We start from the raw sequence: 18,102 nt of genomic DNA, 5'->3' as shown, positions 1-18,102 counted from the left end.
AAGCGAGCCAATTTTCAAGGTGTTACTGTGAAGGATTTATCACCAGTCACAACCCATCTGGGTATCTCTAGTCATTCCTTGCATCACCCAGGCCTTCATAGCGCTGGCTTTCTTTTGTTGTTGCCTCCTGAATTATTGTTTGCCTGTTGCAAGGCTTTAAAGATGTGTTCCCAAATGGTTAGCATCTACAGGGGCGTGTGTGAATGAAACCTGCCCACTCAAACCATGCAGTGCTACCATGGTCTAATTCTGAAGCCTGTGGGTGCAACTGCGCTCTTAAGGCCTTTCCTTGGTACGTGCAAAACCTCTGAGGTGGGTCACCCATTGGCCCCATCCCTTTGTCATGTGGTGGTGTGGGGGGTTAGCTCCCCCTGCCCTGGAAAAGTACATAGCACATATAACAGCGGTCCTGAAAGACCTACATTGGCTTCCAGTACGTTTCTGAGCACAATTCAAAGTGTTGGTGCTGACCTTTAAGGCCCTAAACAGCCTCGGCCCAGTATACCTGAAGGAGCGTCTCCACCCCCATCGTTCAGCCCACTATCTCCTGAAGGAGCGTCTCCACCCCCCATCGTTGTGCCTGGACACTGAGGTCCAGCACAAAGGGACCTCTAGTGGTCCCCACCCTGCAAGAAGTGAGGTTACAGGGAACCAGGCAGAGGGCCTTCTTGGTGGTGGCGCCCGCTCTCTTAAATGCTCTCCCATCAGATGTCAAGGAAATAAACAACTATCTGACTTTTAGAAGACACCTGAAGGCAACCCTGTTTAGGGAAGTTTTTAATGTTTGATGTTTGAATGCTTTTAATATTCTGTTGGGAGCCGCCCAGAGTGTATGTATGTATGTATAAATAAATATTATGCTGAAGGAGAAAGTTGGAAGAGCAATGTTCTTTTCCACTTCCTCTTTCAGCTCTATGAGCTTTTCAAGGCTCAGATCAGCACCTGAGCAGATGAACAGCAAGAATGGCAAATGAAAAATATTTCTAACTAATCAAAAAGCTGCTTCCCTTTTGTGTTGCTTCTTGGAACACTTACTGCATTGTTACCAAGTGCAGAGAATAGAATCAGAGAGAAGGTGTGTGCGGACTTACAGATGGGTGAGATCCAATAAAACGGACCTCCTAAGCTTCCTTCATGGGTTCCATCCCTTCAACTCTCCATAAGATCACAGTACATCTCACTCTGTTGACTGAACCATTAAAAAAAAAGTATCTTGCAAACTGCCCTGAGATCTTTTGATGAAGAAGGGCAGTATGTATCTAAATCCAGTGCTTTTTTCCTGGGGGGATGCAGGGGTACGTATACCCCTAAACATTTTGTGAATCTAAGTTTGGCCTCATTGAACGGCAGTATTTCAATATGAGTAGGAAAATGAGAGTACCCCTAGACATTTTTAATAGAAAAAAGCACCGTATAAATCTTAGCAACAACAACACACTTCCTCACGTGTCTGTGAGACAGAAAGAGAAGTCATTGTCCCTAGATATGCAGCATGTTGCTGCCACCTCCTGGACAATCCGTGACAAATGATGACAATGTTCAGTATCCAGCTTCCAGTTGCTCAATCAAAATAATCAGATCTGAATTACTCCATGAGTGTGAAATGAGGGATGCCAGCAGATATTACATGTCCATGGGAGACTGGCTCCTTTGTCAACCAGAATTAACATCTCACCAGGGTTTTTCTTTCTGCGATGGTTTAATCTAAAAGAATGTATTTTGTAATTCTGCAAATGTGTTCTTAATTTGTCATCTATTTGAATGCGTATGATTCCTTTTTTGCAATGCCAGTAAACACTGGGTACCTGATTCATGATTTTCTAGCATATGTAACTGAGCCTGAACAACCCCAGTTCAATATCTAGAGAGATAAGCTTATTTGCCTTTTGCCATAAAAACAATAGTGTGGTACCTTAAAGACAAACACATTTATTATAGTATAACCTTTCCTCAATTGATCAGCTGAAAAATGGAATTTAGAAGGAAAATTTCAGCATAAAACTGCTGAATTACAATTAACAAGAAGTTTAATTCCATTCATTTGAGTCTGAACAGAATTGATTTGCTGTCCTGTCCCACTGCAGGCGTTAGTATATTTTTATTCAACGGGATTTGAAACCTCAAAAAGGTTATCCCCACCTACAAAGTCACTGGGCTTATTTTGAATACTTTTCAGCTCTGATTTACTTGTCACAGACTCTACCTCTATTTATTTATTGATAAGATTAATTCTAAACTTCCAACTCATTCGAAAAATATCGTGGCAGTGTACAATACAACTGCTTTTTCACTGAACTCCAAGTTCTACAAGCCCCTTGTTTAAGCAGAGGCTGGATGGCCATCTGTCAAGTATGAGCTAGTTGAGATTCCTGCATTGCAGGCAGGGGGTTGGATAAGATGACCCTTGGGGTCCATTCTGCTATGCGAATCACATGATGCAGTGGACTCTAGCCCATGAAATCGCATGCCATAATAAATGTGATTTCGTTTAAGGTTCCATAAGCCCTATTCAGGTGTTTGGTGCATGTAGGTACCAAACGTGTGAGGAGTCTTGAGAGGGTTAGCCTCACACCTTGCACGAGCAGATCCCAATCCTAGCTGACGATGCGCACACCAGCAACACCTTTGGCTGACACAACAGCACCAGTCTGAAGGCAGTCTATGCAAGCACAGATATATGTGCGTCAGGCTCTATCTACAGGGAGAGGCCCCCTGGTTCCCCCTACTGTGAAGGGAGTCTTTCATGCTGATCACACATTGGGGAGAGTGTCGTTGTGGCATGCACTTTGACATCGAGGGGCTGGGACTATTCAGCACATTCTCAACAGCCCCTTCACGTGACCTTATGGAGCAGTGCAATATCAGCAGGTGGAGGCCATGTTCTTGTGTTGCTAGGTGGCAGTGATGAGGGGAGGAATTCACTGTAGCACTCAGTTAAAGTTAGCGAACTTAAAAATGGAAAGCGTAATGCTGGCGGTCAACAAAAGAGGTTTAAAGACTGTCTCAAGGCAAATCTTTAAAAATGTAATATAAACACCAACAATTGGGAAACACTGGCCTGCGAGCGCTCCAATTGGAGAACAGCCTTTACCAAAGGCGTCATGGGCTTTGAAGACACTCAAACTCAGGACGCAAGAGAGAAATGTGCTAGGAGGAAGGCATGCTTGGCAAATCCACACTGTGATCAACTCCAACCCGGAAACCAATGTCTCCACTGTGGAAGGACGTGTGGATCCAGAATTGGCCTCTACAGTCACTTACAGACCCATTGTTAAAACTGTGTTTATGGAAGACAATCTTACTCGGCTATGAGTGATCACCAAAGAAGAAGAATGCTATCGGAATGGCTTGCAGAAGAGAGAGTGCAGCAGGGTTCTAGTGGCTGGTTGTGCACCAGATTCCTGCAGCCCCAGTACGACCAGTCGCATGACCAGTTGCACAACAAGCTTCCGCTAGCAGAACTGATGCACTGGATTTCACACTGCGCAACCATTATTCTCACCCTTATGCTAGCACAACCGCCCTTGCATTGTCAGAGAACGTTGAATGTTCCTCAACTTTTTCTGGGTCCAATCTAAATTGCTGGTTTTAAAGATCACCTTATCCCATACCTGAAACCTTAAGACCATTTTGGGGGACATATAAAAACCTCATTGAACGGGGCTTATTCAAGAAACAAATCCCAGAAACAATCCCAGAACCAAGAACAATCTTCGCTGCTCACTTGATAGGGGCAAGCTCTTTCTGTTATATAGTGACAGGAAGCTGGCTTCAAAACTTTGGAGCTACCATGAAAAAAAAAATCTTGTTTGGTGGTGACCACCAGCTGTATAGCTGATAAGACTGTCAAAAGACTTTAAGTGCCAGATTTTAAAGACCAGGAACATACATGTGTGAGATGAGATGATTAGAATAATATGAAAACACACCGAAGATTTCTGTGACATCATTACGACGCTACAGTTGAGGGATGTCTGGTCTGATGCTTTTAAGAGCCTCATATACAGCTGCAGCCAGTAGGGTAGTTCACAAGCAAGAATCACTGTTTTGGTGTTGTGAGGGCAGGGCAGTGGCTCAGTTAGCACCATGATGTCAGTGGGCTACGGCCATTTGGAAAGCTGCTAGCCAGCAACCAACCAACCAACCAGGTGCTTGCACGATGCTGACTGAACTGTTCTCTGCCTCACCATCATCTCCCGACAGATGTTAGTAAGGACCTACGGCACATTTGCCTCTCACCTCAATTGCCCAGCAGAGGCAGCCAGTAATTCCCACACCATATCTCAACCAAATTTCATAGTTCTGCTTGGCATACCTAATGATGAATTTCCTAACAAGTTCTGTCGGAGAACGAAGACTAATTTGGTAGTTTTCAAGAATACTAGATAGAGCAATTGCTTTTGTGATGCCATCTTAGAAGAGCAGCAAGAGCAATCATTTCTATTTCTTTTTTAAAAGAGCCATGCGGTTATATCTTATGGACTCCCATATGTGAAAATAAATAAGTAAGGCTGGAGGTTGCATCCACCTCAAGCTTTTCAAAGAACATCTACCTGAAGGAGAAAATGAAGAGATACTTATAAGACATTAAGTGATTGGGCTTTCCCCCCACTTCCTACAGTAAAAGTCTTTCATATAAAAACTTCTTGGAATTCTCCAGCCAGTTATGAGCATTAGACTGACTTTGCCGTGCATTTCCCCTGATTTATGATGCCGTGGACACATTTTCATTCCTAACCTTGGGGTCATATTCTGCCATCACTTTCACACTGCATAGCTCAGAATTTACAATGAGGTGAATAATGAGCCTGTGCTGTGAAATTTGCATGCAATTAGCATTCTGTTCATTGCAGAGGGTAAATTTGCAACCAGAGTGGTAGGTGATGTACAGAAAGGCACTCAGCAAAACCGAAAGAGAACACACACTCTCTCCTGGACTTACTCCAAAGCTATTATGAGTATGTGATCCAAGAGGATGTGATAATGTTCTCTTAGGTTTCATGATACAGAGGCAAGGGAAAGCTGTTTGCGCTCGGACAGGCACTCTGGACTTTAAGAAGGCCAAATTCGAAAAGGTTAAGAGAATATTGGGTGAGATCCCATGGTCAGAAATACTCTTAAGACAAGGGAGACAAGATGGATGGGAGTTTAAGAAAGGTGAAAGACCATAAGACCATTCCAACAAGAAAGAAGACTGAGAGGCAGCTAAAGAAGCAGGTGTAGCTGCCTAAGGAGCTGACAGATGAGCTGAGATTTAAGAAGAGCATGTATTAAGAAGCAGAAGAAACGGAACCTGGAACAAAAGAGCTTTTTAAGCCTTGTTTGCTAGGCAAGGACTTCTCAGCACGCCGGCTGTCGGAGCTTAGGAATGCTTGTGTGAGATCTTGCAGGAACATGTATCACCCCTCAAGATCTTGTGAGAGCATCCCAGAGCTGGTGTGCTGAGTGGGCCTTGCCCCTCAAGCAAGGCAGAGAGTTTAAAAGATCTCCAGCGTGGCTGGATTTATCATGCACAGTTTCAACCAGCCTGTCTTCAAGTGCGTATAGTTGAAATTGTGCAAGTTAAATGTGTGTGAAATGCGATTGTACTGTAGTGGCTTATCTAGTGGATGAGGTGAAACCTGAGCTTCAGATTTTTTGGCTTAAATATCTCAGTCTTACACCAGCATTACCCAGCCAGGTGCTTTCCAGATGTTTTGGGCTACGAATCACATCATTCCTTGATCATTCCGGCTAGAGATGAAGGGAGCTGTAGTTCAAAATATTTGGAGGGCACCACGTTGGGGAAAGCTACACTATATTATACCCGTTCTCAGAATTCATGCTTTCAAAAAATAGAATTTTTAAAAGAGATATTAAAAAGAGCAAAGCTGGCAAAACCACCTCATGTTAAAATAAGGAGAACCTTTATTAGTCGAAATATTACCTGGACCAGCACAAAGAACCTTTTCTTCCATCTCTTCCAGACATTTTTGCCAATGGCCCACAAATATCTACAAAAGAAGCAGAGGCAGTTTCAGTAGGCAAATATCTACGGGAAAGACTAAGATTATGGTGAGTTTAACATAATACTTGCGGTGAGTTTAACATAGTATTTTTTTCATTCACAAAGTCAAAGGCTATATAGTCAGATATAAAGGCAAGGTTTACCACATCTCTTATCTCACAAATGCTTTTGAGTCTCACAGTTCAATCAATACAGGCAGGTCTCATAATCCAAACACAATGTGTTCTCAGAAAACCGTTTGGTGAGCTTTTGCGTAAGGAGTCAATTATTTCCATCTGATTCCTATGGGGAAATGTCTTCCTGACCATGATACTTTGACCCCAATGTGACAGAAAAACCCAGGAAAGTCCAGGGAAGCTCTCTGAAACCTTGCAAAAGGCAAAGAAGGAAGGAAAAATGCTCTCTTATTTGCTTGATCTCTTCCTCATACCACAGTTTCTGGCGAAACAGCTGCCATGGAGTAACAAAAGACAAAAAGTAAAGCTTGCTTATGGCTACTTATTTGTTTACAGTGCTACATGCAAATCCAGCTGTTTGGATATCTGAATCTGTGGTGTGTATGGTGAGGTTTGGATACTAATTTATCATGTTTGGATAAGTGAAATGCTCAAAGAATAAGCATTTGTATAGTCGGACCTGTGTGTACAGTAAGCCCACAACTTGTGCACATTTATCTTGTGTACATTCAGCTTTACGCACTTGACAATATAAATATTAAAAAAACAAAAACATAAAAGGGGTGGGTGTCCAGGAACACATTGCACCCAATGTGTTTTGACTATATGTAATTATGGCTTTAGGTGATATCCCCATAACTCAACCCACATGGAAACTAAGGGCTTACTGAAGAATTTATAAATATGCTTCAAGTGTTGAAAGTGCGGATATGGGCAAAGCAAGAAAAAATATTTTTGTGTTGCGATTGCTGCAGCAATTTGCTATCTTGCTTCATGATCATTTATTTATTACAAAGTGTTGAAAACATGGATACATTTGATATGATTTATATCATTGTATCAAGTGATGAGGAGAATTTTACTGCAAATCAGCTATGAGGGTGTGTTAAAAGGAGGACATACGGTACTTCAGAAATATATTAACATCATATGCGATAGGTTGTAAAAAAATTTTTGTTTATGTTTTCTGTCAATATTTATTGTTGTTTATGCTTTATACAGGTCATGTTTACCACACAAATAACACATCATGACATTATTTAACCATTATGACATTATATAGCCAATCAGAATTGGCTATGCGGTCATCTCCTAAAGCCAATTCAGAATGAAAGAAGTAACCATCACTCTGAATAGTTGTTTTGGAGGGAGCTATGATTTTAATACATTTGCCCTGCTTCTGAAAAGTAACTGAAAGAAGGAAGAGGTAAAAATACTTGAGAAAAATACCCATTTTGGCTCAGATCTACTTTCATTCTTTGTCCTACTTTGGTATATTAGTTTGTGGGCATAACTCTGTTCAGCAGCAGCAGCAGATATGACAGCACTCTCTGTGTGAGCTTTGAGAGTATGATGAATTGGCCTGCCTCCCATCTGTAGAAACTCAGAGCTGGCAAAGAACACTCAACTATTGGCTCCGTCTTAATCTAAATCCACCCGGTCTACTGCCTCTAGTAATGAAAGACCCTCATAAAAGCATGTGGTTCAAAACTGTGCATCAAAAACTCCTTACATGCGGTCTGCATTCGCAATCCCTACTATCAATGGGCCTTAGTAAAGCAAAGAGCCTAATAGGCCAGCGCCTGAAAGACATTGAACGGCAAAACAACCTGACTATTCTAAAGAAAATGTGTCCATGGTATACTTACTTTCCCCCTGCCCACTTTGACTTCCCAGCTTCATATTTGTCTAAATTAACCATCCCAAAATACAGACGCGCCTTTACATTGGCTAGATGGGATGTTCTTCCCTCTGCCGTACTCGAAGGTCGTTACCAAAAGACTCCATTTGAAAAACGACTCTGCCCATGCAGAGATGGTAACACGGAAACAGTGTCCCACGTCCTTCTATCCTGCCCCCTTTATAAAGATCTAAGGAATGAGATTATTACTCCACTCATTCTCCCCAACCCCGGCCGTTCACAAGACATTATACTGTTCTTTCTCCTATCTGATACGGACAGTCAGACAACAGAGAAGGTCGCAAGGTACATCGAGAGAGCTGTGAAATTAAGGGCCACCATCTGAGTGACAGACGTGTTCACCTGACGGACCTCCTTTTGTTTGTTTTTATCCCCTCTTTATGTTTATTTTATTTTATTTTTAATTCTTGTATAGCTGTGGCCTGTTGGCTTTGCTAATAAAGTTTTGATTGATTATGGAATGTATTATCACAGCATGCGGTGATAGAATCCTTAAAAATAAAAAGGATACCTGAGGCATATCTATAAATGGATATTATTAGCCACGAGAAGCCAAATAGAGCCTGTATCATTGGAGTCAATGTACCTCTGGTTACAGGGCAAGACAATTGTATCATACTTTGCCTATGATCTTCACATGGTTCACTTTAGGGGGGAGAATGCTGGAACTGCTGCGTCCATAGGGTTTGTGATTGGTGGCTGCAGCAAGGGATGGTGTGGATTGGCTCCTGCTTTGGCAATTGTGTGTGCAATTGCTGGCTGCTGTTGGCGAAGGGCAGACACTGTGCAGCTTTTGTGATGTGTGCAGTTGGCAGCGTTTGTCAGTCTGGTGAGTGATTTTTGGCACCCCCCCAAAAAAGCTCAACAACTCTGGGCCATCTCCCCCCCATTTTCTTAAATTGGAGCCCCCCCAAATAGGGGGCACACTGAAAAATACGGCATGCTGGGTGGACAGAGAAAGAAAGTGCACCCTCCATTTGCAGGGGTTCAATATGGGTAAAGATGTCATGTGATCTGGCTCAGGGATATTTGGGAATCAGAGGAGGGTTCTTGCCATTTGAAAAATATTTGTGCTGCCCTTTACGCTGCTTTAAAGGTGCAAAGAACAGAAAAGTGTGAGGAAGCTCCGGCAGTCCCATGAATTCAAATTTGTCTCCAAAGGTTGATTTAAATGTGATGCCAAGCGGGCAAGAAGAAGTTGCCTGTGTACCTTGCTTAAACCAGGTCCCTCAACCAGCAAAGCCCTCAATGCACATATAAAGGCCAGGTTTAAATGAGACGCTGAGCCCCTGCAACTGGGGAAATTCTTCTTGACCTCCTGCGTCACATTTAAATCAAGCCTAAATCTATGCAGACAAAACTGTCAGGCACTTGGCCTACATGCTGTACAATTATGCATAATTTAGCAGAAACATTCTAGGATGCATTATTTATGGCTTGAACAAAAGTCCTCTGAAGTTAGTGGGGAAATTGTAATTGACTTCGGAGAGGTCTGGAGCATCAAAATTTGTAAGAACAGGGCAGATGGCTTAATCATTTAAATGTACTGAAGACTTCAGAATCAACTGCGAGTCAAAAGGAACTGTGACAGAAAGCCAAAGCTAATTAGGAGAGTTACACTCAGAAGCTTCTAAAGAAATGAAATATTGCTGAATGATTATCTACAGAGGGTGATCTAAATCTCAGATTGGTCAGCTACATATTCCTGGAGTGCCCAGAAATATTTCTAAACAAGAGGGGAAGAAATTAATTGAATGTTAGGTCTAGCAGGGCTGCTTGATCTAGTAGGACTGGTCCCCAATTGTCATGCATACATGTCACCATATTGGCCTTGCTTATTTATTTTTTACTATAGAATAGGCTCTGGAAGTGTAATTTAGGGCAGATTTTTATGGAGAATATGTAGATTTTCCTACAGGAGATAATTTAATGCAGAGGAGTTCAAATTTATGCTTTGTCAAGCATTTACTATATGGATTTGGGCAAGGAACTTTCTAACTGTCCTACTTCTCAGGTTGGAAATGAGGAAAAGTGAAAAAGCAGAGAGGAAATACTTCCTGGTGAAAGTAGGTTATTGAATAGTTTACATCCAAATAGTACTGTAACAAGAGGAATTACTTTCTGCTGTATTAGCTTCTTTTGCTCCTAACTGTACCATCTTCATACAGTCTTCCAGAGGATTTTAATAAAATAGTACATTTGCAAAATATAGAAAAGATTTACATCTCCCTGTAAATAATGATAATTGACCGTTTCTGTTAATGTTCTTACCACACAACAACGAGACTTTTATTTTGAAAATACAATGTAATAAAACATACACATCAAGCAAATCAAGATATGGCGATGATCTGTACAAGATATGACAATGATTGCTGTGGTCTTTTCGTTCTCCGTCCAATTGTGGTGGCAGCGGCGGTGGCGGGATCAATCATGTGTGTTTCTGACATTGAGCAATTGGGATAGATAATAATAATAATAATAATAATAATAATAATAATAATAATAATAATAATTTATTATTTATACCCCACCCATCTGGCTGAGATCATCTTCTGAGGCTCTTCTTTGTGTGCCTCCTCCATGAGAGGTCCAGAGGGTGATAACATGAGGACGGGGCCTTTTCTGTGGTGGCTCCCCATTTGTGGAATGCTCTCCTCAAAGAGATTCAGCTGGGGCTTTCATTACACACCTTTAGGCACCAGGTGAAAACATTCTTCATCATTCAGGCCTTTGGCTGGTTGACATCCGAGGCCCTTTTAAATGTGTTGTGGAAGGGGAGATTACTGGCTTGTATTTTTAATACGTATTTAGTGTTTTTGTATTACGTTGTGAACTGCCCTGAGTTCTATGGATAAAGAGTGCTATACAAATAATAACAACAAAACAACATCACAATACAAACGGGGCAATTTCCTTGTTTATTTCTGTCTCTCACACACAAACAGAACAAAATTCCTGGTGAATTCTGTACAGATTTAGTTTTTAGCTCTACGCATCTGCAGAATAAACAAACTATTACTTATTAAAACAAGCTGTCATTCTTTAAATGGAGATTGTCATATTCTGTCATGTCACAAATTAAAGTCAAATTTCCCAAAAGCTCTGGGGCGGAGGGAAAGCAGGGCTAATTAGAACTAAAATATTAGGGTGGTTTACACAAGGCATTTAATTTAAGTCATTAAAAATATTATTATTACTATTTAAAATGTGGTTATTATCTTTGAAATGATTAGCTGAGATCCACTGAATCATCTTTTAACCATATGTAAACCAAGGAGGAGGAAGGCAAAGCCACATTTGTCTCGCCCCCTGTAGCGCCAGGAAGAAAGATGACGGATGCCAAACTACTTACCCAGAGTGCTTCATGTTTTGAGGTTTATCCATTCGGACTGCAAGTTTGATTTTCAGGTTCTGATCAGGACAGTTTTTGGAAACAACCATGTTGTGCCATTCTGATTGCTTGGGGCTGTTGGGTGTAGGATGAAGAACGACCTGAAGGAGACAAAGAAGAGAAACTTTTAGTATGGTGAGGTTTAGAGAGGACAGAGAGTGCAGAGATACTGAGAGAGAAACACAATTCATTCTTGACTTTTGCAGTGTTTCTGGGCTGAGTTCAAAGTGTTGGCTTTGGGTCTCAGTATTTAAAGCAGGCTGGGGCGAAATGCAACCCTCCCTGCCTTTCTGGCCCCCAGGATTTACCATTTCTCTAGGCCATGCCATGTCCCACCAACTCCAGGACAAGCCCTTCCATGAGAGATTTGCCTGTTTGGAAGATGTGCGTATTTATGTGTGAATAAGTGTGTGCATTTGTATAGAAACCTGTGGCTTTTGTCTGGCTGTAATGTAGCCTTTTCTACAAAGATAAGAGCCACTTCAAGCTTCACCCAGTTTTGCTTCTGGCACCATCCACCATCAAGGCTCCAGAAGGTTACTCTTGCAATATTGACTGACAAGATTCCTCTCCCGATTGTCTGCTTCTGTATGTACACAACTCTGCCATAGGGATGTCTAGTCAGGAGCATCCCAGGCCCTAAGGGTTTGGGGCCCACCCGTAGGTCTCAGTTTGGGCCCTGGTGATGTCACAGGGGGAAGGCCCCAGTGATGTCACTAAACAAAATCCCCACCCTATTCCATTCTTGTCCATATCCAAAGTGATTTCTAATGCCCGTTTCTATGGTTCCCAATTGGATTGTTTTACTGGGGAGCTGAGGAAGGGGAAAACCCACTGGAGTGGGATTGGAAATTTCCCAATCCAGTGTTTTCTTTTCTTCTGCCTCTGAGGCAACCCGCTCACCCCACCGAGGTGTGCTTACTCAAACTGTACACAACCTTCAAAGTATAGTTGTACCATGGACCAGAGAATCTTGTATTAGGTGCAGTTTTGTTTCAGTTAAATATGAAAGACACTGAATTTGCTATAAGAGTGAATGTTTTTAAATATACCGAAAAGAAGGTGGTTTTTTATAAAACACCAAGTATGACTTCTAGTATGCTAATATATATGCTTTTGGTTGTGGTAGCATAAAAAGATGAAAAACAATGTGAAGGGAGAGAGGTTCATTTTATTGAATAAGATAAAGCTAAACGTTAAGCTACACTGTAAGTTAATGGAATGAGAAATGTTTTAAATACTTGAAGAGGATGAAAAGGTTAAGGAAATGATAACATTTTATAAAAAGCTATGGAAGGTTAGGGAGATGATTCCGAGGTGTGTGCTTTGACACAATTAAAAATATCTCAGGAAAACTATCCACGGTTTAATTAATAGCCTCCCCGCCCCCCTGAGGGTTTATTCTGTATCTTGTTTCTGATATATTATTTGTTTTTCTGTTTCGGTTCTTGAAGAGTAAAGACATGTTCTTATCATTTTTTATTTTTGGCACCTCTGTTTTCCATTTCAGCTTGTTCCAATGACTCAGGAGGTAAAATCTCATTATTAAGCTTCTTATTATTCTGCAGCAGGATTAATCTCCTCCTAATGCATTAACCTTTAAGGGCACGTACTCTCATTACTCAGATGATTTCTATCTTTTTCCTGACTTGCTGTATTTGCCTAATACTGACACACAACTTCATCTTCCTAATATTCCATCGATCTTGAACTCTGCTGCTGATTCAACAGACTATACCTTTTTTATTTCTGTAATGGGATTAAAACATCTCAAGCACTGATTGCAGCAACAGACCTAATTTCTGTTTAAATATGTAGCTCAAATCACTAAATGCTTCCTCCGAGTCCTCTGACTTCAGCAAATTATTATGTTAAATGAATATTTTCTTTGCCAAGTTAAAAATAACATAGCATTTTTTTCCCTTTTCTTTTTTAAAGTTATCCAAGACATAAAAACTTTAGAGGGCACCTCCCTGCTATGGCTACCCACTTAAAGGTTCTTTCCTACACAAGCTCCATGCCAAGTAAGAACTGAATTGACCCCAACAATCTCCTGTGGAGACCAACAGTATCTTGAGCCTAAGTTTCATTCACATTTCAAATGGAATACATTTGTTTGTGAGCTGGCAGTTAGTAGCTATATTTGGTCAACTTTTCCTCTTCTAAACATATCAGAATAATGGACACGTCTAGCTCAGGCCTACACAACTTGCAACCCAAATGCAACTCAGATACAGCTCCAGCAGAAAACTGTGTTGTCACTTCTACTTAACAACGCAAACATATTTCAGATAGCTTCAAGATGTATTGTCTGCCTTCTGCTAGTGTGGTGCAGTGGTCAAGTTTGTTGGACTAGGGCCTGGGAGTAAAAGGTAAAGGGACCCTTGACCATTAGGTCCAGTCGTGACAGACTCTGGGGTTGCGGTGCTCATCTCGCTTTATTGGCTGAGGGAGCCGGTGTACAGCTTCCAGGTCATGTGGCCAGCATGACTAAGCCGCTTCTGGTGAACCAGAGCAGCGCACGGAAATGCCGCTTACCTTCCCGCCGGAGCGGTACCTATTTATCTACTTTGCATTTGCTTTCAGGGAGACCAGGGTTCAAATCCCCATTTTGCCACAAAGCTTGGGCCAGTCACTGCCTTTCAGCCTAATCTACTTCACAAGGTAGGTTAAATGGGAATTAAATGTGGAAGGGGAGAACCATGTGTGCCACCTTAAGCTCCATGGATAAAAAGGCAGGATATAAATGCCATAAATCAAGCAATCAGTGCCTCATGGTACAGTCCTTTGAGCTGAGGCAGTGTGCCATGCAGCTCCTTAGGAGCAAGGGGTTTCTCTTGTTTAGTAGTAGTAAAGAACCCCCGGTTAAGGTTCTGGAAGCTCCATTGGGTTTCCTGGAGAGGAGAGCCTAGGAGTTGGCTGCAAACCGAGCAGGTAAGCTCAGTCTCTATATAAATCATTACACCCACCATATTTGTAGTCTCAGGCAGGGAACAGAAAGAAGCTTATTGAGCCTTCATGGCTCCCCAAACATGCATGGATTGGGCTGTTAGAAAAACCAAATGCCCGTTCTTCTCAGATTTCATGGAACAATGATTTGTGGCTTGTGGACATTATTGCTTCTTGCCGTTATTGCTACAGCTAAATGGGAAGCATTGGGATAGCCGCTGAGCTACAGCTGAAATATTTTAAGTTCCAATCAAGCATGGAATTGGTCTCAAGAACACCTTTGGGTTTTTCCTCTTTCGGGGCTTCATTCTACTTTCAACTGCTTGGTTCGGCTACTTTTGGGACACTATTTTCTTCCTTTGCTCATCTGCAAAAAAACCCCTGGGCTGTATTTATTTGAAACGCTAAACCATGGGCATAATTCTCTCTTGGAATAAATAAAAACAAATCTCTAAACACACCTACTTGTCTATTCATCAGGGGGAAGACAACAGAGACGCCTTCTGCCCACTGTGGGAGACACTCCTCTCATAGTTGAGGGGAAGTGAAGGCATCTCTCAGTTTCTGCACCTTAAAAGGACCTCCTGTTTAAAGACACAGATGGTCCTTATGTCCAAATTCACGCTTAGAGTGTGTGTGAGGGGGGTGAGTGAGGAGAAAGCAGAGGCAGACATAGGATTCATTGGCAATTATGTCTGCCACCAAGACAAATTGTGCAGCTGCAGGCTCTGGAGAGAGTGAGGGGAAAAATCAATGATGACTAACTGAAGTGTCATAAAGCAACAGAGAAGGAACATTCAGGAGCACTCTGTGTGTAGCTGATAGCACCGGGGAACAAGCTGAATCACAAAAAGGGGAATTCGTGTTATGAACCTTAGCAGCTGGGGGGGGAGAGAGAAAGGGGCAGGTTGCAGTTAATTCAGCAGGGGCCCTGTTGCCAAATTTAGCATACTGAATTATTTACTGATCATCCAGCTGACATCACGTAATCAATCCCCAACATCCACAGCAGATCCTCCTGTCCTGGGCTGTTAAGGTGAAGTATTTTCCAGGACAGTCTGCAGCTTTGTATGTCTGCAACACAAGTTAGCTGAAGCTCAGGTAAATTTTAACAGCCTTACAATTTAGGCAATCCCATCTCTACTACTATAGGGATACGGGTGGCGCTGTGGGTTAAACCACAGCGCCTAGGACTTGCCGATCAGAAGGTTGGCGGTTTGAATCTCTGCAACGGGGTGAGCTCCCGTTGCTCGGTCCCAGCTCCTGCCAACCTAGCAGTTCGAAAGCACATCCAAGTACAAGTAGATAAAGAGGTACTGCTCCAGTGGGAAGGTAAACGGTGTTTCCGTGCGCTGCTCTGGTTCGCCAGAAGCGGCTCAGTCATGCTGGCCACATGACCTGGAAACTGAATGCAGACAAATGCCGGCTCCCTCAGCCAATAAAGCGAGATGAGCGCCGCAACCCCAGAGTCGGGCACGACTGGACCTAATGGTCAGGGGTCCCTTTACCTATCTCTACTCTAAAACAAACACCTGGAAGAGGCCTGCATTGACTGGTGGCAATGTGTGAAGAGGGCCTGACTTGATTTTTCACCCTTCTTTTCTTCATTGCAATAGCTTGCCTGAATTAAAATATCTCTTTGAATCGGTAGAAGAGAAATTAAACTTCAGCATCTTCTGTTAGACAAGGTGGGTTAAAGCATGTAGCCAAGATAGCTTACCCATCACTCGTGAGCTGATGTGTGGACCAGGGAGACTTAATTTCACATCTCCCACCAATCTTCCTGAAGTTACGGCAGCAGTGCTTGTATATTGTCTTTTTAAATTGCCCATTGCTGTGTTCTCCATTTATTTCTTATTGTTAAATAAAGTGTACTGCATTGAAGCCTTGTCCCTAAGTGTGGTGACAGATACATCCTACAAATTCGGCTACCGCAGTTATAGTAACCTGTTAAGTCAGGGGTCCTCAGAATTTCTACTCCCGGGGTCCGCTGGAGATGACTAAAGATTACTGAGGACAACCGGACACAAAATGGTAGTGCAGGAGCACAGCCAGTCACAAAATGGAGGCAGATGTTGATGGGTCATCTGGCAATTAGTGACATCATTTTCTATTGATACCTGTACAAAAGCCCTCTTTTGAAATTGCTAAATTCTTTGCCACAGAAGTTTCCTTGTGGCGAAGAGTTCCATAGGTATTGTGAGTCAGTGTCGCTGTTTTAGACAGTGGTATAGGTTTTTTATTTTATATTTTTCGCTCTCCCTATGCCTCTCAAAGTATTTTTTACTCATTCATTGTCATTTCTTCTTTTCTCTCTTTCAAATTACACCTTAGCCCCCTGCAGCTGCCAGTTTCTTTTATCCCTTCTCCCTGCTCCTTTTACACACACTTTTTTCTCCTTTTTTCTCCCCTTCCTTTCTATTCCCAGTGTGTTATTATTATTAAGCTGATTTTAAAAGAAATCCATCTTTTACCTTTCCTCCTACGTTCCTCCAACACCCCCTCTGGCCTCACGAGAATTCATCAATATTTTAGTGTGATTTTCTTCTAATATACACATATTCGTGTGCAATTTTGTATAATAGACACATCTTTGTAAAGCAATTTCGCCTAATAAGATTTTGGTATGTTATGTTCACTAATATCTGCATTTTTATTTACCCTAATAAATGCATTATTTGGCCTACTTTACTGCAAAATTTGGAAATGTGTGAAATTTTGAAGGATGGCTGGGTTTCAGTTCGAATATTGTTTCAGAAAGTGCAAATTACGTCGGTTTGGCATTAAATAGGAACTGCCTTGGATTTCTCCCCCATCCTTAGTTGCTGGAGCTTTTGCCAGCCCAACTAGGAGATGGGTCAGGTGAGTGAGGAGGTCTAAGGCCTACTGGTGGCCTCTAACCCACCTTTTGTGGGTATGTCTAATTGGGTGTGTAGCTGTGCACCAACAATTTAGACATAATGGCTTCAAGCTATAAGAAAGGAGATTCCGCCTAAACATCAGGAATAGCTTTCTGACGGTAAGAGCTGTTCATCCGTGGAACAGATTCCCTCGGGGGTCCCATCCAGCTCTATGATTCTATGTGCGACACACACCACACTTTATTTGAAACAAAGACTTCAACCCATCTCCTCTCTGAAATTCTTTAGTGACTGTGATGCTTACTAGGAACCAATCTAGCTTCTTCTTTCCCAGCCCAGAAAGCTTGTATTTTAGCTCTAGAACAAACTCTGTCCTCCTTTTCTGTTCTGCAAATGTGCATTTATGTGTTTTATGTGCTTTCCCAACAGCTGCCAATATTACTGTATTTTTTGCTCTATAAGACTCACTTTTTCCCTCCTAAAAGGGGGAAATGTGTGTGCGTCTTAAGGAGCGAATGCAGGCTGCGCAGCTATCATAGAAGCCAGAACAGCAAGAGGGATTGCTGCTTTCACTGTGCAGTGATCCCTCTTGCTGTTATGGTTTCTGAGATTCAGAATATTTTTTTTCTTGTTTTCCTCCTCCAAAAACTAGGTGAGTCTTGTGGTCTGGTGCGTCTTATAGAGTGAAAAATACAGTACTTCCTTGTCTGGGGACGTTCGGTAGGCTGCAGTTCTTAAAAAGCTATGCCAGAGATGAAATCTTCTAATTTGCAGCACTGCGGGTTAGAAAGCCTGTGTTCTTTTGCGACCTGGTTTCATAAAACCGCTACCCCTGATGGGCGGCGGGGTTTTCCTTCTCCCGCAAAGCAAAGCTGAAGAAGCATCACTGCCCTTACCCGCCCGAGTTCTTTGTCTTCTAAAGCCAGCACGCCGGTGCTCTCGGTAAACAGCTTCACCTTCACTGCTGGAAGGGCGTGCGTCGTGCTAAAGTCACCTTGAGTCCCCCATCTGTG

The 18,102-nt window shown here is 42.2% G+C and overlaps 1 protein-coding gene across 9 annotated transcripts in view; it reads right to left on the bottom strand.

The window, feature by feature from the left end:
• CADPS (calcium dependent secretion activator) overlaps positions 1 to 18,102 on the bottom strand; it is a 352,734-nt gene that overhangs the window by 162,575 nt on the left and 172,057 nt on the right. For all 9 annotated transcript variants that reach the window (XM_082209239.1, XM_082209246.1, XM_082209238.1 and 6 more), the window contains exons 7-9: positions 17,986 to 18,097; positions 11,241 to 11,380; positions 5,927 to 5,993 (exon numbers count right to left, since the gene is read on the bottom strand). In XM_082209239.1, coding sequence (XP_082065365.1) covers positions 5,927 to 5,993; positions 11,241 to 11,380; positions 17,986 to 18,097 — 319 coding nt within the window. The remainder of the gene's footprint in view (positions 1 to 5,926; positions 5,994 to 11,240; positions 11,381 to 17,985; positions 18,098 to 18,102) is intronic.

The sequence above is a fragment of the Podarcis vaucheri genome (assembly GCF_965113315.1).
Source record: "Podarcis vaucheri genome assembly, chromosome: 2".
Taxonomy (NCBI): Eukaryota; Metazoa; Chordata; class Lepidosauria; order Squamata; family Lacertidae; genus Podarcis; species Podarcis vaucheri.
The sequence above is the reverse complement of the archived record's forward strand: the minus strand, read 5'-3'. Positions and strand labels throughout refer to the sequence as shown.